Source organism: Henckelia pumila, chromosome 2 (assembly GCF_033568475.1).
Source record: "Henckelia pumila isolate YLH828 chromosome 2, ASM3356847v2, whole genome shotgun sequence".
Classification (NCBI taxonomy): Eukaryota; Viridiplantae; Streptophyta; class Magnoliopsida; order Lamiales; family Gesneriaceae; genus Henckelia; species Henckelia pumila.
This window is the reverse complement of record NC_133121.1, coordinates 95358472-95379602: the sequence shown is the minus strand read 5'-3', so window position 1 is coordinate 95379602 and position 21131 is coordinate 95358472. Positions and strand designations below refer to the sequence as shown.

Sequence of the window (21131 nt, the reverse complement as noted above, 5' to 3'; positions counted from 1 at the left end):
AAAAAAAAAAAAAAAAAAACCGGGCAGCTTGGTCATTTTTACACTGATGATAAAACTAAGATTAATGAACTACCAGAAGAGTTGAGAAAAGTTATAAGAACGAAGATAAGACTTCCAACATTTCCAAAATACAAACACATAACTAAATGCTCTAGAACATCAGTTTCTAATTATACAAGTTTTTCCACAAAAGGGAAAAAATTAGGAAACAGGAGAAAAAGAAATAACATTTTCCCACTTGCCATATCTTGAGCTAAAACTACCACCTCCCCTTTGCTCAGCAAACTCCAGTAACACAGCACGAGCAGAAGCATCCCAGGTTTTAACCATTTCTTTAAGTGATATCGGGTGCGAACATTTTCTAAGTGACAAGGTGAAAATGGACTTAGCCTTTGTCCAGAGATCTTTCCCTTCTTCATCACCACTGCGAAATAAAGCACACATATCATGTCAGGCTGCGATAAATCCTTCATTCTCGATTGTGTAAGATTTATCCTCCTGTCAATTTGTTTTATGCCATTATTTGAAAACAGGGAGTGTCATTAACGCATTCTAGGAGTGCCATTAGCAAGCAAACGAATCCCAACAAGATAATGAGAATCTCACTAAAAAAATGATTTCACAGAAAAACTTAGTCACAAAAATTATGTGTATACAATTGGTTTCTCACCTAAAATCAACAGGCAATGCTTCCGACACAACAGGAGAAGAATTTGGATAATCAGGAGTCACAATCAGTTCCAGAAGCAGAGTAGGGAACTGTAAGCAGGCAATCATATTGTTTAACTTGCGGAAATTCCAGAAAGTAGAAAAGAAAAAGATCCAAAAACGGTTACCGTATTTTCTGAGGAACGTCCTACCGGACTATAGCAGCACCTAATGACGATTCCTTTATCAGCTTCCGCCCGGAAAACATCTTTCGTGTTTATCACCTCCACCATGGATTCAATAAGCTTCTGGTTAATTTCCTTGATCTCTTGTAAGATGAGATCCTCTTTTTTAAACCTCTTCGTCGGAGAATCTGCATTCAATTCCATTTCCAGTATTGAATCATCAGAAACCATGGTGCTCAGTCGACGCTTCATCCTCGTCTCTATGGAACTTTCATAGATCAGGCTGAAGTTTCCATCTTCATAATTTCTAATATCATCAGCCAGGTCCTGGACAAAGATCCTATCTGATTCACTGTGAGAGAGGCTTCTTGCTGTTCTGTCAGTCATTTTTGTCACAGCGTAGATATCCCGTAGTGAAGAATTTAGAGCTCTGGTTGATAAAGACTTCACCTTCAACACCAAAGTAAAAATAAATTTCTTCAAATAGTAGTAAAGCAGATACATGCTTATATAAATAAATGTTACACCAACCAGGTGTTCCATAACTGAAAGTGTGTGCTGTTGGATATATCTGCAAACAAATGTAAATAGTGTAAAAATTGGACAAACCGCTTCAACCAGTCGGTCCAACGGGTATTCTTTAGCAAGTGGCGGCTGATGGACAACTGGAGAAGTAGACTCTGCAAGCAAAGGAGACTTCAGTAGTCCAGTCTCTTCAGTTACAAGGGATTGATTTTGGCTTGCATTTTTGAGCTGAGATAGAGCAGCAGGCATCTGATGGACTTTTCTCCTCTCGTCAAGAGACAATGAATGAATTCTTGAATGACATTTCTCAGAATCTACTGGTGCCGAAGAGGGAGTTAACGGAGTCAGAGGAGATGGAACAACTGGTGGCGAGGAAATTGGTAGCAACGGTGTTGCGGAATTGGAAAATGTGGATGAAAAATCCTTCGGCTCAATATATGTCGAAGAGAGCTGGGAATTTTGAGGAGAAACATGATATGAGGAAGACATTGGCTGATTTTGATTGAATCCTGAAATAAACTCATACTTCAAATCATTGTTCAATTTTGGTACCACCTTACGCTTATTTTTTTCAGCCAGCGACTGTTGTAATGGTTGCTTCAGCTTTGGTATTTCCATAGCTTGATCCCGATGCTTATTTTGCTGAGGTGAAATGGAAATGGATTTTTGAGTAATAGAGCTGACAGAAGAATCCAAGGAGTTGAGGATGTTCTTTGATGAGGAAACTCTTTGGTGTAAAGTCATCGTATCATTACTGTTAGCGGTTCCACTTACAGGATGAAGTAACATATTACGAGCCATGTGCTCAACTCCTTTTTGAAATCCTGAACCCATCAAGTTATATGCATTGGAGTTTGTTATAGGCGAGGTGTCTCTGAGTCCAACTGAAGGGCTGACCTGAAATGTATTTGCCCCTTGCTGCATCAAAGACAGTGGCATTCCTGCACGTTGGCTGTTCAGGCACTGATTAGACATTTTGTACTGAAGAAAGTTTGGTCTTTGCTGCATCGGGGATGTTCTCATCATACCACCAGACATCTCAACAAGTTGCTGAGGGTGTCGTTGCAACGGAACGTGATTCTTGGAAATTAATCGTTCAAGGTGTAACCTCACATCACGAATAATATTGGATAATTTCTCTTTTCTGTAATTCATCATAAGATCCATTTTGGACAACTGTAGGAATCTTATTATTTTTTCTGCGAAAGTCCGATTCCTTTCGTGTTTTGCCACTGACTCTGCATTGGTTGCCTGCATGAGAATTCATACTTTCCAACATCAGTATCGAATGGTAATGATAAAAGGGATAACAAATGAACATACATGATCTTGTGCTGTGACACAAAAGTATAAAATAGATACGACTCGTACCTGATGTCTCAACTCCTGTGATTTCTCGAATAATTTGATCAATTCAGACATGTACATTTCCTTCATGAATTGAATCTGTCAGCAAAATTGCAACACATTATAGTTTAGAGAAGAAGAAAAGGCACAAATTTCAATTCCTCATTCTTCACAGACAAGATAAATATTCTTACAGAGGACTCAAACTCCATTTAAAAATATATGCCATATTGATGCCACGTGATGAAGAACTTACTTTAAGTAGTGATTAAAACGACTGTTTTTAAAAGACAAATGGATTCCATCAGTAGTAATTTTACCTCCTGGAATGCTGCATCAATCCAATCGCTGGAATTCATCAACCCGGCTTGAGAATTGTAGTTTAATAATCCTTTGAACAGACAAATCTCAAATTATCAGCCAGAAATATTTGAATGGACAGGGCATTGAAACGCGGAGTTTTAGTAACTACTTGTGAAAATGAAATAAACAAAAAATATCTAGAAGACAGAGAACAGGAAATACATCGGCAAATCAGTGCCAAGTGCGACATACAACGAGTAGGTTACATACCAGATAGCGGTTACCAAAAAGGGAAATAACATTAACAATCTTAGTTAAAAGGAGTTCAGTTCAACATATTTTCACGTCTTAGTTTGGAATTTATTTTGTTATCGTTATCTAAGACATGGATTTGAGCATCTTAATTTCTATAATATACAAATCCAATGCTAGTAATTTATCATTTATCTGATAAAAAAAAAAATTTCTCCTTTGACTCTTAGGAGTCATCGATTAGGAAAGGATGAAAACCAACCATCAGCATTATATGTGCGATGAGATAAATAAAGCTACTATGTTTCTGATCCTCTTTTATTTTTCAACTCACATAATTTTACCCGACAAAACATATACATTTAAAATGTGATTTCAAAAGTACAGTGAGACCATTTTAAATATTCATCAAAACATTATGCGATCTATATGTATGGGCTGTGAACATACCTTGCGAAGATCCAACTTGAATTGGTTGCGACTGATTTGCTGGCATCTTCTGATCAATAGCCATCACATTCTGAGAATGAAGAAAAGCAGTTCCCTGTAACTTCGGTTGCAACAGCATTTTTTGAGGCAGCTGCATTATTTGATTGTGCGATGTTGATTGATCAGAGTGTTGAACTACATTAAATGATTCTTGGCCGTTCACCATAAAGGAACTTGACTGGTTTCCAATTTTATGTTGTTGCAGCATTCCAAAAGTGGGGCTTTCCTTCTGCTAAAATATAGATAAAATTTTATGGCGTCATGTATCAATAATAGGAATTGCGATCAATGCTATGTCTCTGTCTTTCAACAAGTGCAAGATATGTGTTACGAGCGAGATACTTCACAAACTAAGACCAATAGGTGTGACCGCTGCAATTTCATCTGCGGACAATCCAATGGATTTTGGGAGGGCATTGCTAGCATTTTTCAATTAAATATGCAAGTAAAATCTGAAATTTTTTGTTTGAGATGGACAGCAGCGCGGCTAGACCTGGAGGAAGGAGGCGGTGATTGCTTCCTTCCAATCAGAGGCACTTAAAATTTTGAATTTTGATGTGAAATTTTTTAAAAACCACTAGTTTTGCCATCAAAATCCATTGAATATCTCCACCTCAATCATCTTGTCCCATCTCGCTCCAACTCTCACAAATTCCTAGACCTGTCCCTAGTGTCCAAGTCCTGATATAACAATTTAAAAAGTTGCAACAAAAAGATCCATAGATGTTAATGGGAATGATAAGTACATGTATTGGATGTTGTGGCCTGAGATTGCTCAAATGGGAATTGGAATGCAAAGCCGGCGATTGAATATTCGGTCTGTTTGCTGGCTGCATAAGGACTTGATGCTGAAATTGATGGTGCGGATGGATTTGAGTGACCATGTTGCTTGAAGTCTGACTCTCGGGGAATCCAGAGTATTTGGTAGATGAACTACTTGGGATATTTTGCCTGACTTGGATAATCGAGCTGCCTGTAAATACATAAGCCTAAAAATTCAAGTTGTACGTACAATAATGTTTTCTGTTAATAGATTCAACTTCTCCTTTGATGCACAAAATTGTCTTGCTGCAAAGTGTCGTGCTGACATGCAGTGAAGAGTAACTAACTAAATTTGCACCATATATGCTGAGACCGTGAAAAATAGATAATGTAATATAGTTTTCTTGAGATGCTTCTGAGAGGATAAAACTACAGACATGGTAAAACCTTATAAACTTTCATCGGATACATCTACGGGACATCTATGAAGAAAATTTTGTTAAAAACAACATAAAACAACAAACATATGGAGGATCATTCTAGCTAGCCTCTATGCATAGTTCTAGAGGTACCTGAAGCAGAAACCATTGGCTTCGAGTTCTGACATATGTTGGGTAAGACATTTGACTGCAGATGATGAACAAATCAATAGATAAAAAATCTAGAGCATTAAGAAAATGACTATAGTAATATATACCAATGAAGCATTCATCATCAAAATATGTTTTGTCACTGTATGTCTTTTCTAACTTTTGCAAATGCAAATGTCTGCTACAATTATTCACAGTGAAGTAAAAAAGCACTACCAGCAAAATTTTACAGTCAGAAAACAATACACATGAATTCATTCTGATTTCAATCAAACTATTCAGGAAATTTCTTAGCTAACCTATAATTTCAACTTCTAATAAAAATATTGAAATAAAAAACTTGAAAGCAAAATACTTCAAAACTTCTTTTAAATCAAAAATAGAAAAATAATTATGAAGTATTATAAACTTACTAATCCCTCTTACATGATAGCCTAAAATGAAGGAAACAAATTAGTATTACTTTCGTTCCGAAATACCAAATTATATATCTTTTTGGAGAGGAGCATGACACAATAATTTACTACTGGATACAAGGCTTTCGCCATTAAAAACATAACAAATTAATAAGTAGCCCTCATTGTGTAACAACTTACAGCAGAATGATGTGCTTTACATTGTCCGATCTCCGGTGTAGTCTTGTAAAGTAGCAAAAAAATCCCATAACATCACACATGCATCTAGGTTCTTGATTCTAACATATCCTAATGAGAGGTGTTAATGTATATTCGCGTTCATGTTAAACCATTCGTTAATCGTGAGTAAATTTGGTTTTCATTAACAATCTACAAAAACAACAATCTTAATGATTTCATAAAATAATTCAAGCTATTTTATACATTTAATATAGAAAATCATTCTCAATTCTTGCTAGCCAAATGCCAAAATTTAGAGGAACATTGGAGAATTAAGGAAACTTACAGAAGTAGCATGATCAATTTGATAGCTTCTCTCCATCTGCACAGACTTGTTTTCCTGGCTAAAATTATTTACACTTGGGGGTGGCAATAATATTCCAGCTTGCCCCATCCTGCATGTAATTATGAGAACTCTAAATCATTAATACCATTGTTTTCCAACTTGGAGCCTAACTTGATGATAAAATAGGTTTCACCACAATTTAAACGGAATAAAAAAGAAACTACTAATGTAAAATTTGATTGCAATCTATTTCTGATCACAGAAAGTTAAATTTAATTCCACTTTAAGGCATGGAGTATATTCTTTAATTGGCATGATAACTAACTTGAATTAACTAACTAGCTAGTTGTTGTCCATGACGTTTCGCCAATGACGTCATATTTAAAAACATAATTAGAGGTGCCGAATATTTCAAGTAACGGTCGATCAGACACGACAATATCATGTCTTAACTTGCTGTCAAAGATAACATAGGAAAGGAACAAAAATTATGATCAACAGCAAGTGTATTGCAATGATGATATATACTTGATGAACTAGTGATCCATCGGACGTCAGATTCCAAGTACAAAGGAAAAAACTATGCCAATTTTTTTTCCAACATTTTTGCACAATATCAAAGGATTCACCATGCATTTGAATCTACATTGAACAATATTATACTAAAATCAAATGCATATCCTCATCTTGACAAAAACAAAAATAGTATATAAATTCTTAGTAGCAGAAGTACTGTCCTTTGTGATACAAGTGCAGTATTACTATTCGAAGGGGGCAAAAAAACAAGAAGAAAGAAATAAATTAAGAAAGGAAAATATATAGAGTAAGTTATTACATGAATTGAAATGAGGAAATTATCCATTCCAAAATAAAAGCTAATTTGCTACGTGAAAAATTATGTGATTAAAAAGGTAAAAATGCACAAAAAGCAAGTAAATAAGTAAGTGAGTAGATCTTTACCATGATTACATTCCAAAACAATATAAAACTAAAATTTCGTCTCTTATACCTCAATCATGCTCAAAATTAAAAATTCAACCAAAAACAAGAATCCAGATACTTTCTAAAACCTCAACATATATAAGATATCTTTTGCAAGCAACAGATAGAAGCAGTCTCAATCTCGCGGATCTACTGATTTGTCCTTGTTCGATTACTGAATGTCAAAAAATAACCCAAAAATTCAGGTTAGGAAGCATTAAAAACCCCAGAAAATTAACATAAGAGTTGAGGAATTATGCATGCAACATACATATCTCCCTTGTATCAACAAATCAACACCAGATCAACAAAGAACCAGCAAATTGAATCACTTCGCATGAAGCATCATTTTAAGCCAGGGGAAAACAAAAAATTAAGTTGAAAAAAGAAAAAAAATTTAAAAAAAATATTCATAAAAAAATCTGATTAGAAATAACATTAAAATCACTAATTAAAAATCAAGATTCATGAGATGGAGTCGCTAATAATGCAAAAAAAAAAAAAAAAAAAAAAAATTACCCGAATTGATCAGCGGCTTCAACCAGCTCTTCATGATCTGGCAAAAGTTCTTTCATCCAGTCATCCAAGTTGAAGCTGGGTTCAGTTTCTGCTGATGATTTAGCGTTCCCATGGTCCATGAAACCAAGAATTGAGCCTACCTAGCTCTTCCTTGAAGATTAATTTGAAGTGGGCCGAAGCTGCATTGACAGTAGACGATCGAAGAGAGAAAACCCTAGCTAGCTAGCTACTCATCACCGATTTATATACTCGGAAAAAAGCAGAAAAAGACACAGAGATCGACACGTATATGTAAAATGCAATACGAATACGTATGTATGATTGATTTTACATGCGCGCATGCATGTATCTGAATATATATATATATCTCCAGCGTGTGTTTGTATATATGTATGTATTTGGAGATTAACAAACAAATAAAACCCAAATGCTTTGCTTTTGCCAGAGAGACACACACAGAGAGAGAGAGAGAGAGAGAGAGAGAGAAAATCAAACAGTTTCGATCGAGAAAGGAAACTTGGAAGAGTAGGAAAACGTTACGCCATGGATTGATTATTCCTTTAAATCCACACGCCCTAGGCTCGTTCCGCCAAATTTCTCAAATCCAAACCCCTATTTACTAATTTTTATATATCTTATTATTATTATTATTATTATTATTATTATTATTATTATTATTATTATTACTGTGAAAATAATAATTTAAAAGGAAATTTGTAACCTTTGTCCATGCATGCATTTTTACGTTTTGATCATCGATGTTGTGGGCTAATTGCATTCACACCCTCTATGAAAAGTCTAAAAGGCATAAAATCTCATGTGTAAAATTAATAGCATGTTAGACCCTATGTTTTAAAAAAATTAGCATAAAAACCCCTATGAGAGGGTATAAATATGCCCGAGTTTGTATAACATAGGGGTGAAATTGTTACATTTTAAAAAACTAAGGGATGCATTAGCCTATTAATATTTCTTAGGGGATTTTATGTCTTTTAGACTTTTCACAGGGGGTGTGAATGCAATTAGCCCTCGATGTTGTCAGCAACACATGATTTAGATTTCTTGACGTGAGGATTTAAGTTTTGATCATCTATGTTGTCGCAACAGAGATAATTTTGATTTGTTTTGTTGTGACATAATTTACGAACTTTTAACGTACTCATGACACCTGATAGATTCGTAAATTGTCGTGACGTGGAGAATTGTGAACTAAACAAATAGACATACATTAATTCTTCACGTGTTGTTATAACATAATTTAACAAATTAAACTCCTCCTCCCCGACGTAGATGATCAGATTAACAAACCAAGATGTTCATTATACTTCGATAATTCATAATTATAACTAATTGTTGTAATTACGTTAAATAATTTTAATATATTTATTAAAAATTACATCCAATTAAGATTAAAAGAACTAGAAAATTCCATTAAAATTTTAAAATAAAATTAATTGTTCTATTTAAATCTAAAATTGTTAAAAACTAATTATACATAAAATAACTAATTTATGCAATAGAATTTATACAAGCCACACAAATAAATAAAATGCAGTTATCCACAATATTCACTTATGTGGGATGGTACATGGTGTTTTAGAAAATTTAACGGAACAAAATCTATAAGAAATAAATTTAAAAAATATGTATTCTAAATTCTAATGATGCTGTTTGAATTACTTGAAAGTACAAGATCCTACTACTACTGCGTTTTAAATTTGAACTGTTTAATTAAGTTTATATATTTTTTAATTATTGTTATTATTATTTTCCTTCCAATTTTACTAAATTTCATTCTATATATTTATCCTACTTCATTTATATCACAGATTTTTTTTTACTATTTGTAGATATCATAAATTTTATATATATATATATATATCTAACATTACAATGTTTAATAACAAAAATTTTCATTTGAATTCTAAAATGTATCATAATTTATTGTTATTAATGTAAAACGTAGCATACATTTTAAAAAAAACCCACTTATTAGTATTGTTCACTTCTAGGGCTGGGAAAAAATACCGAAATATCGAAAATACCGTCATATATAAAAAATTTTATTTTGGTATACCGAATATACCGAATTTATTTATTTATTTTTAAATTTTTCACGGTATATCAAAAAAAAAACTCGGTACCGAAATTTGTCGGTATACCGATTTTTTTTTATTTTCGGTACGGTATTCGGTATAAAAATTCTCCATATCGAAAATTCGATATACCGAATTTTCGGTATAGTACCGGATTGAAATTCTTCATATCGGTATGGTACGGTATGGTACGGTACGGTACAGTATACGATATGAGAGTTTGATACGGTATACCGTACCGTATCCAACCCTATTCACTTCAGTCATTTTTCAAAAAAAAATTATTTTTGCTTATTTTACCCAAGGCTCATTTGATCTCTTACAATAAATTTTTTCAACTTCAAATTAAACTGATATTTGCTTATTTTTCTAGCAGATTTATTATTTTTATATGTATAAAAAAACACTTGTTTCTGAAATAATTAAAAACAAAAGGAAAAAAAGGTACATAATTTCCAGACTGACCCAATATGTGCTTAGTATATATGATTTTAGCAATATATATAATATTTTTTTTAATAATTAGTACATTTTAAAAACGAAGATAGATATATTTTCACAAATAAATTTTTGAAAATATATATATAATCAAGTAATTCAACAAATTGAGCACTGATCAAAACATATACATATACACACACACACACACACACACATATATATATATATATATATATATATATATAACCCCAAATCAATTATTAATTAATTAATTTTATTTTTAAAAAATAGTAAGATACTCCAAATAATTAAGCAAAGAAAATAACTAGAAAACATGTAGTAGTGTAATATTTTGACTCACAATTGGAGAAAACCCACTCAGTCCACCATAGTCATTGTTCTGACAGCAAAAAATGGAGAAAGAGATGTGCCCTTCCAGCTCTTACGTTGAAATATAATAAAATAAAATAAATTTGTTAAATATTAGTTGTACATATATATATATATATATATATATATATATATATATAATCTGTATATCACCAATGTACAAAATCAGATTGTGTAAATATCCACTTAGGATTATTTACATTAACCATAAAATCATGATGTCATGACAAATGTCGACGTCAGTGAGACTCCAATGCAATACATAATTAATCTTAAAAATCTTTGAGTATCTGCAAACAAAAATAAATAAATAAAAATTTCCAGTATCCAACAAAATTTGATGAGAATAATTTTGTTGTTATTCTTTTGCTTTTTCGTTTTCTTTTTGAAGATTACTGCTTTTAATCTTTGTGCATGTATAATTAGGACACGGATGCCATAGTTATTTAGATGATATAGGGTCTATATATATAAGATAGTTTAAGTTCTGGTATTAAAATTTGCAAGATATATATAATCTATACTATTAATAAAGCAAAAGAGGTGAATAGTAACTGCTTTTTTGGTTAAGCCTTTTTTTTCTTAATTCCAAACCTATCCTTTCATACATTAACTCATAAACATATTTAATTTTGTAGAAATGCTTAATTTCTCATATTTTATATAAAAAATTATATTACTAAATCTTATATCATATTTATTTTTGTACAATATGGTAATTAAATTAAAATTTTCAAAAAAAAAATATAAATATATTATGTTTCACACGCAACGTGTGTGCTCATTTGCTAGTATTAATTAAGTAATATTTATTGAAATATATACATTTGAATTTTTTTTTACCAAAATAGTTAATTGTCATCCGATCATTTCAATCCTGATATACAATATAGACCCAATTTTGATCGCCTTCTCAATTACAAATATTCAAATTTTACGTGTAGTTTCTCTAAAATTGTATTATATAGACCCAATTGATCGCCCTTTCAATTACAAATTATATTCAAATTTTATGTGTAGTTTTTCTAAAATATAAGTTTCATATAACAAAAATAATATAGACATCTGTGAAAGGTCGACCCGTTTAAAAACAAAAATCAATCGTACTATCTTCCTTTCCATTCAGAGATCCAAATGCAAAGTCCACTCCTCTTTGCATCTATCTTAGAGTCTCTTTGATTAGAGAAGCTAGAGACCAAAAACATTTTTTTATAAAATAAAAGTACTTTTTTTTAAAAAAAAATGTTACGTTTGGTTTTAAAAGTTAATTTTAAAAAAACACTTATTTTTAAAAAACATACTGAAAGCACACAGACTATAAGCTGTTTAAGAGTTTATAAGCTATCAGGTCTTATTTTAAAAATAAGTTGTTGAAGTGTCTGGATGGACTTATTTTAAACAACTTAAAGATGTTGATCTATTTGGTATTATAAAATCTTTTTATTGTCGAAATTACCAAAAAAAGGTAAAATACTATGAAAACAATTTAAATAGTAATATACATACAAAAATAGTTTTAAATTTATTATAAATGTTAAACTTATATTATAAAATAAAACTATTTTTAATTTTAATTTAGAAAAAAAATTGATAAATAATGTAAAAAAAATGGACAAAGAGCATGATGAAAATTTAATAAAATACATAAGAATAATATGAAAAAGTAAATAACAAACAATATAAACTATCAATTGGACCCGTTATTTATTTGAACTGATCGATAACGAATAAAGACGGATCTCACGCGATGTTACTAGACTTATCATTAAAAATAATAATACTACTAAAAAAAAAAAAACCTCCGTGCCATTGATATGATGAGCCGCCGTGTGCGGATAATACATTTTAATAACAAAATTGAATTGGAAAAATTTCCAACCACCACTGGGAAATGAAACGGGATTCTTCCAAGTAGTTCAGCTGAGCACCACCACCGCTCACTGGCGGAGGAATCCAGTAGCATCAATGGCCGCCGGAGCAAACCCAATGAATCGGAGTTGAATGGTCGTGACATCTACCGAAATGATAGGACTGGAATCCACGGTGTACCTTCCACCACATAAATTCCACATTCGTCGAGCTTTGTCAACAAGTACTACAGCCAGTCAAATCAAGTATCGCAAATTGTGTCGGTTCAGCTTGGTTCCTAATCGTTCATTTCTTGGTGCTACTCGGAGGAAAAAATCGGATTCCTCTTTGTTTCCAGCTTTTGTTAGTGATTTGTCCTCTGCTTCGCCGGAATCTGATCAGGTTGTTTATTCACACTCCGATTATTCATGTACCGTTCTGGATGTTGACAATGCGTCAAAATTGAGTGCTTGTTTTAAAAGAATGTGTTGGTTTTGTTGTGAGTGTAGGAGAATACAGGGAGGAAGGCCCCAAATGTTCAAATCCTGCTGAAGAGGTTTTGGGAAGTGGCTGCTCCTTATTGGTTTTCCGATGATAAGGTCGCTGCTCGGTGGCGGCTTGCGGGTGTTTTTGCACTTACTCTGGGGACAACGGGTATCAGTGTTGGTTTCAATTTTCTTGGCCGTGACTTCTATAATGCCCTCGCCAGTATGATTTTTTCCCTTGTTCTTTTCACGTTATTGTACTATCTTTGCAGCTGTTTGATATACTAACGAGGGTGACTTCTCTGATGTGTTCTCTTGTGATTGAAGACAAGGACCAAGAACAGTTTACTAAGCAACTGACGTATTACTTGGCTGCTTTTGCTACTGGCATTCCGGTGAGCACATTGCTCCATTTTCTTAGGTATTTCCCGTTTTAGTCTTCTCTGCATTCTTTACAGGATATGAAACGTCTTTATTGCTTCCACCATGATGTCTAATATCCAATCTAGATCTATGTTGCTTCTATCTTTTTCTGGCTAAAATACATTTGGACGTTTTAGATTCATGATGTGCTTGAACCTCACAACTCAAGATCATTGTACCGCTGAAGCAATTCGTCTACTTCGTGGACAACTGGACATGACCATAGCTCCATAAATCACAACAATAACCTCAATCCAACACATACAATAACGAAGGGACTTGTCAAATTTAGTCATGCATCAAATGGTAATCATAACAACGAGTGCTGACAATATGAGTGTTCGAAATACTCACAGGTTGATTGATTCACCATCACCTAGAAATCATACTTGACCAATTAATTACATCACCACAGTTATGGTAACACGTTGTGTGTTACCTACTGGTGAGGTATAAATACTTAACACAGTTCGATAAATTATTAGGAATTCGAAGCTATGGGCCAAAACACCAATATGAAAATGATTTCAACACCTTCATTGCAAAGTTTTAACAAAACACTAGATTCTAAAAAATTACCAAAAACTAAGAACTAAGACGTCGTACTTTTAACAACCAGGGCATATATAATATTTTAACATGCTAATATCAAGCATTTTAGACCATCGAACTTCAAATATATATGTTTTCTCAAGTGATAGAAAATAAACATTTCCAAATTTTTATTAGTCATCATTTTGTTTGGTCACTACCTGAGGATTATATAATTTCAGAATGTTGTTACTTGAACTGAAATGTGTCATAAAGCAGGCTAAGCAGCTCCATTACAGATTGTAATTCCTGTGAATTGTTTACTGGTGTTCATTTACCTATTTAGGAATATATCATGCAGGGGAAGTACAAGTATGTGCCTTATTTTATTGTTTCTGAACATATTTGGATGCTAGATTACAGCAAGGCTCGCAAAGGAATAATGCTACGTGGAAAATTTCCTTTACCTTTTATATGCTATTGATAGTATTCAATACATGATTTTTTGACTGATTTATATCTTACACGGCAACAAATGTCCGAGGAACAATTTTCTGTGAGAAAGGGAAGAAATTAAAAAATTTTCCTAGAATTTTCTTTTATTTACTTCATTTAAATGGAGACTCGGAGTGTTACTATGTATGAGTTCAAATAATGCTTCCTCGTGTTTTTTGCATTTTTCTCTATTGATTTTTGTCCTTGCTTCTGCTGATTTTAGGAGTTATTCATACTCATATTATTTTATTTTCAGGTTTTTGTTTTGAGGGATTATGCAAAAGATACTCTTTCTTTGAGATGGAGATCTTGGATGACAAGCTATTACATGGATCGATATTTGAAGAATAGAACTTTTTACAAAATACAATCTCAGTCAATAATTGATAACCCCGATCAGCGAATTGTTGATGATTTAAGTTCTTTCACAGCAACAGCTCTCGCATTTTCCTTGACACTCTTCAATGCTTCCGTGGACTTGATATCTTTCAGTAATATCTTGTATGGGATCTATCCACCACTTTTTCTCGTTCTTCTGGGTTACTCACTTGGTGGAACAGCTATCAGTATCGTCCTTGGAAAGGTAAGTCTCTCCTTAAACATTATGTAGTTATTAAACTGCATAGATATGCTTTTTTAAAATTCCTTGGAGCAAGAGAATATTTTTATCATAAACTAGTGTTTGTAACAACTTACCTTTCGGTATTGAGAACTTTTTACCTTCCAGGGACTGGTGAATCTGAACTTTTTGCAAGAGAAAAAAGAAGCAGATTTTCGTTATGGACTAGTGCGCATTAGAGAAAATGCTGAATCCATTGCATTTTATGGTGGCGAACAAAACGAGATGCAACTTCTAATGCAGCGTTTCAGAAGCGCATTCGAAAATCTCAGTGTATGGAAGTCATATGGCCGTCTTTTGTAGTACAAGCTTCTAAACCCTTCTGACCAGCCATTTGTGCTGTTTCCACGTCATTTAGATTTTTTCACCTTGAGTATTTCACTTTCATCTTATCAAATTTCAAACATAGTGGTGGAATCAATCTTTCACAATTATCTGTAAAATGCGACATGAAATAGAGAATTATGTAAATCTAATTCTAATTCTAAATAACTTTTTATTGACTTGATCCTTAGTTCTTACCCTGATTGGTTGGTTGATGACTTGATGTACTGCCTTTTCATTGTCACTGGTTGCTGTTAGTGTCCTGATAAATATAGGAATACTGAAAAGAAGACGTCAGAAGAGTGTAATTCTCATATATTTTTCAACGTATGTGCACTGGTTTATATAATTACGAGAGAAAGACTAAAAAAGGAAAAAATATAAATTATGGATTCATATCTACACATTCCATAATCTATAATAATTTACGATTCACACAATCAATCTAATTATATGACCGATTTGATCGTGATTTCCGACACTCCTCCTCAAGCTAGTAGATATGGATCTTCCATTCCCAGCTTGGAAATCATGTCTTGAAAGGCTGGATTGTTCAGACCTTTAGTGAGCACTTCAGCGAGTTGACCATTGGTAGGGACATACGGTATAAGTCCACTATCAATCTTCTCCTTAATGAAGTATCTATCCACTTCTACATGTTTCGTCCTATCATGTTGCACTGGATTGGCAATATTAATAGCAGATTTATTATCACATAAAAGTTTCATAGGTCCCCACTTGATTTGAAGATCATCAAGAATTATCTTGATCCACAATAATTCACATATTCCCAAGGCCATTGCTCGACTGCTTCGGCGCTTGATCGTGCTACCACATTTTGTTTCTTCCTTCTCCATGTCACCAAATTTCCCCCTAGGAAAGTGCAATATCCCGATGTAGATCTCCTATCCACAGGTGATCCTGCATAATCTGCATCAGTATATGCTTTGATACCATGTCAGAAGAGTGTAAATCTCATATATTCTTCAACATATGTACACTGGTTTATATAATTACAGGGAGAAAGACTAAAATAGGAAAAAATATAAAGGGTAAATTGCATATATCACCCTTGTGAAATCCCGTGTTAGCTAATAACCCCCTGTGAAAAATTTTTAAGCTAATAACCCCCTGTGATTCTAGATTTGTAGCATACACACCCCTTCTGGCTAAAAAATGACGAAAATGCCCTTGACTTTTATGAACTATTTAATTTATCATTTATTTTATGTAGAGGTATTTTCGTCATTTTTTAGCTGAAAATGGTGTGTATGCTACAAATCTAGAATCACAAGGGGTTATTAGCTTAAAAAAATTTCACAGAAGGTTATTAGCTTAAAAAAATTTCACAGAAGGTTATTAGCTAACACGGGATTTCACAAGGGTGATATATGCAATTTTCCCTAATATAAATTATGGATTCGTATCTACACATTCCATAATCTATAATAATTTACGATTCACACAATCAATCTAATTATATGACCGATCTGATCGTGATCTCCAACAGAAGAGTAGAGAAAAGCAAATGAAAATATAATGTAATCCCTATGAAATATCCTTATATTTATTTTATCTCCACCCATTCTTTCAAAACCAGTTTTTTTTCTTATATTAAAAGCTGTTAATACTTGATATCGTAAGTCCCTTATGTTATTATATTAATATTTCCATCTTAAAATTTACAGCAACTATTGATCTCTTCCCGAAATCTGGAGTTCTTCACCAATGGCTACAGATACTTGATCCAGATTCTTCCTGCAGCAGTAGTTGCACCCATGTATTTTTCTGGAAAAATTGAATTTGGAGTCATTAATCAGTCTGTATCTGCATTTAATCACATTCTTGGAGATTTTTCCCTCATCGTGTACCAATTTCAAGCTCTCAGTGCCTTTTCTGCTGTCATTGAGCGACTAGGTAAGTTGATTCTCTTTTAGAAGTGTATATAAGATTGTCTCTTGAATATCTTGAAGTAAGAGCAACTGTTATCATGTAACTCTGATTTTATTAAATGCTGATATGTGGAAACCACCTGTCATTGTTGATTGTTGAAGTTCTATGTTGAGCTGCGGTGATGCTTCATGAGTAAACAATTTTAAACTTTGTTAATAATCAGTTTTAGAAATTTTTATCAGCCATCATGGCCACCATTTATTTACCAGCTTCACTGATTTGGCTTTATACAGCTCTCTTGATTTGGTATGTATATGTTGTTGATGGAAGACAAAATATGGCGAGAATCACCTTTTTATTTGGTGAATGTGCATGGATTACTATAGTTTATTTGGGCTATGATAGAACAATGTCATTGCTGATTGCCTGATTCTATCTTACCCTTTATATTTTGAATTTGTGCTAATGTGCTATTCGATGTATGGATCTTGTTACATAGACTGCTGCATTTCTTTTGTAGCATTGTTGATGGTTGTAAATTTCCAACAGCACGCCAGCATGCGATGTAATTTAGAAAGTTTAAATCTCAGGTGAATTCGACGATCTTTTAAACAACAAAGACACTAGAAGTGATGCTGACAACTTGGAAGAAATCTGTCGTGAATTATGCATTGTTTCCGACTGTAGCACTTCCAATGGATCTGTGCCCCTTGATAACAGTTCAAAGTTAATGAGTATCAGTCATTTGACTCTAATGACTCCAAGCGGAGCAATTCTTATCAGGGATTTGTCTTTGGACGTCTATGAGAGGAACCACTTGCTGGTTAGTAATTGTATTTCATTATTGAGGTAATAACAAAAATGAGTTGGGAAAGTGAAGGAATGGAAATATTATTATTGCTTGGCTTGATTAACAGGTGACTGGACCAAGTGGAAGTGGTAAAACTTCATTGCTAAGAGCTGTAGCTGGTCTCTGGAGCTTTGGAAAGGGAACTGTCACATCTTATGAGAGAAATGAGGGAGATTCTTTATCACAATTTTCTTCAAACCGGTCTTCTCTTGAAGTAAGTTCCGTGGAAGAGACCAAGGACCATGAAAACAGACGAAAAAATGAACGTTCAAGAGGTGTATTTTTCCTTCCTCAGAAACCATATATGGTTTTGGGAACGCTTCGTCAACAATTGCTTTATCCTACTTGGTGTGAAGATTCAGTTTCCATGTCAGACAATGATAAACCAACTGGTATGATATCTCATATATGCCACCTCATCCCTGAGTATCACCGTACATGGCTGAAACTGCGATAGATATTAGATTTCTTTGCTTCAAAAGTACTCTTTCCTATTGCCTTAATATTCCACGTGGACATTTGATAGCAAATTGAACTGTTAATGCTTATAAACCCATGAAATGTTTATATGTTGCGAGGACTTTCAAGTTTTTGTATGTTTCAATTGATTGCATTTACAGATTTACTTGATTATGAAATACACACAGTCGGCCATGTAGGAAAGTCCTGAGAAAAGCTAGACGTCTAACTTAACCACATTCACTATGTTTTAAACTTTGGTAGTTATCTTGAAATATTTTTGTTAATTTTTTCACCACTGTTAAGACATTCTAAACACATGTTATCTTAGTAGATTGAAAAGGACATGAACTGGGAAATGCATTGAAGCCTGAAAAATAGGTCCAGTATGGGTACACATGCACTTATTTAGAGCTAAAGTTGTCGAGAGATTTATTTTGCAGGTTCACTACCTTTCCTAGCGATGGCACAAGACATGGATCCAAGGCCTCAGAAGCCTACTGATGATGATATAATTCAAGTCCTACATGACGTTCGGCTTGGCTATATATTGTCCCGATTTGATCTAGATTCCATGTATGAATGGTCTAGTGTTCTTTCTCTCGGTGAGCAACAACGTCTAGCATTTGGACGTTTGTTGCTTTCAAAACCAAACTTAGTTCTCTTGGATGAATCTACTAGTGCTTTAGACGAAGCCAACGAGGTGACTGAAATTTATTACCTTCAATTCCCTATATCTTTTGTCATAGATTTGTTATCTAGTAATTCTTGCGTGCCTCTTCCTTTATTGTGGAATTATCATATGTTTAGTTACCACTGGTGATTGGCATCAATATCCTTGCTTCTTACACTATACTATTACTTGCAGACACATATATATCAGTTGATCGAAGCTGCAGGGATCACATACATAAGCATCGGTCACAGAAAAACACTTTACGAATACCATGAGCAAGTCTTGCGTATATCCCCAGTGGAACCGACAAATGTAGATCCCAACTGGCACTTTGAGCCCATCAATGAAACTTCCACGTTCAATCTCTCGAAGCAGTAACAACGACCTGAATGGCGTCAAGGTATGAGGTATCCGCATCTACTCCTTCGCTTAGGAATGGCCTGAAATGTACAAGTCCAAGATATATATATTTTTTTTACTTTTATATGCTTGTGAAATTAGAGTGGTAGGTTTGTATAAATGTACCAATGGATTTGCCATTGATGTCTCGTTCCTTCATTAGCGGAGAAGCATATTACACGGATTTACCGACCGTGAGACAACAAATACTAAAGATGCATGTCAAAGAAATTATTATCAATGCGATCCATGGGTACATTTCAACCTAACATATGTGTATTATCCCAATGATAGATCTAATGTCCTATGATTTACCACGTGAACAATATATAATTAATTACGCTTATGTGTAAAAATACGAACCATTGGATGCATGATTTGGGTATTACTCATATGCTAAGATCTCATCTACCCGATCCATGAATTGATAATGTATTCAAGCTTCTCATTTCAGTCATCGGAGAAAGAGTTTGCATCATTTCATGCATTCCCATGTTGTCCCATTAAGCTAAAGACGAGAAAGTCAAGTTGTGATGATATTTATGTTAGACTTTTTTGCAAGTATTGTTGCAAAAGCATTATATTTAGATTCATTCATTATGTTGAATTTCTTATTTGTAAATGGTATCTAATATCATAACTTTAAAACAAATTGTATGTTTTTGGAAAAAAAATTTGTATCTACGTGCACTGTGATTTAATTACAAAAAAAATATTATGTGTCTTACTATATTATTATAGTACATATCATCTAATTATCTAACTTTCAATTAATTGGTGAAACTTGATTTGAAATTATCATTATATACTAACTTAATTTTTAATAAAACACAAATTAATTGACAAATTAGTCATTTTATATGGCTTTTTTTTTTTAGTCATTAGATGTTTTATTATTTATCAAGATGATACTTACTTTGTGTTCTTCGATATATTTTTATTTACGAAAATGTCTCTTACTTTGTCAAATTGATATATTTATTGCGTTTTTTATGACTATTTGGTTAGAAAAATACTATATTTTTTTTTTTTGTATTTTTAAAAATTTTCAATTTTGTTCGTTAAAAAAAAAAACGAACTGTAGGATCATGCAACACATTTTGTGGAATACTATTTATTAAATTGTGAAAGCGCAAACTAGAATCGACATCGATTATTTTGATTTAACTCAAATTTTGTTCTCTCTGAATTTAGACTCGCACTTGCTAAATTCTTCACCTCTCATATTTGTATATTTGAAAAAAAAAAAAAAAAAATTATCAGACAAATACATCTTATATGTGTCACGCACAAAAACTTTATGAGTATGTATTACAAGTTAATTTTATTAGACAAATTTCTAACACGACTCATGAGAAATATTATTTTTTACGTTAAAAATGTTAATTTTTATTAAAAATGTGGATCGAATCAACTGCTCTCACGTTTTAGATTTGTAAAAACTCATTTTTATATTAAAGGGGCATGCTTGAAATATTGTCCAAGAATTTTAACTTCAGATAATCTTATTCATATAACTGTGAATTAAGGATGAAATTTTCTCAAAAAAAAAATGAATTAAGGATGGAACCAATAATATTTTATATTTTAGAAAATTTATCTCACTTAACCAATAAATAAGAGTTTATTAAATTTTATTTTTTCATAAATGAACAATTTTTTGAATAATAAGAATGAAAA

General features: G+C 32.9%; 2 protein-coding genes across 2 annotated transcripts; one reads left to right on the top strand and one right to left on the bottom strand.

The window, feature by feature from the left end:
* Window positions 1-201: 201 nt before the first annotated feature.
* On the bottom strand, window positions 202-8082 carry LOC140877961 (mediator of RNA polymerase II transcription subunit 15a-like). The gene is made up of 11 exons (XM_073281561.1): window positions 7523-8082; window positions 6023-6131; window positions 5084-5138; window positions 4496-4722; window positions 3711-3978; window positions 3026-3096; window positions 2730-2804; window positions 1443-2609; window positions 837-1283; window positions 671-759; window positions 202-424 (listed from the first exon to the last, which is right to left on the bottom strand). Exons 1-11 carry the CDS (start codon window positions 7639-7641, stop codon window positions 202-204), a joined length of 2850 nt encoding a protein of 949 aa, XP_073137662.1. The 5' UTR covers window positions 7642-8082.
* A 4199-nt stretch (window positions 8083-12281) lies between these two features.
* Window positions 12282-19726, top strand: LOC140880341 (ABC transporter D family member 2, chloroplastic). The gene is made up of 10 exons (XM_073284696.1): window positions 12282-12699; window positions 12807-13005; window positions 13110-13177; window positions 14488-14814; window positions 14959-15123; window positions 16863-17091; window positions 17658-17890; window positions 17985-18309; window positions 18820-19079; window positions 19245-19726. The coding sequence occupies exons 1-10, from the start codon at window positions 12451-12453 to the stop codon at window positions 19428-19430; spliced, it is 2241 nt and encodes a 746-aa protein (XP_073140797.1). The 5' UTR covers window positions 12282-12450; the 3' UTR covers window positions 19431-19726.
* Window positions 19727-21131: the final 1405 nt, after the last annotated feature.

Coding starts and splice junctions, on each gene's coding strand:
- LOC140877961 (XM_073281561.1), bottom strand. CDS start 7,641: ATGGACCATGGGAACGCTAAATCATCAGCAGAAACTGAACCCAGCTTC. Junction 2,610..2,729: donor CACAGGAGTTGAGACATCAG/GTACGAGTCGTA, acceptor ATTCTCATGCAG/GCAACCAATGCAGAGTCAGT. Junction 1,284..1,442: donor TGGACCGACTGGTTGAAGCG/GTTTGTCCAATT, acceptor TTGGTGTTGAAG/GTGAAGTCTTTATCAACCAG.
- LOC140880341 (XM_073284696.1), top strand. CDS start 12,451: ATGGTCGTGACATCTACCGAAATGATAGGACTGGAATCCACGGTGTAC. Junction 13,006..13,109: donor CTTCTATAATGCCCTCGCCA/GTATGATTTTTT, acceptor TTGTGATTGAAG/ACAAGGACCAAGAACAGTTT. Junction 17,092..17,657: donor TGCTGTCATTGAGCGACTAG/GTAAGTTGATTC, acceptor TTTAAATCTCAG/GTGAATTCGACGATCTTTTA.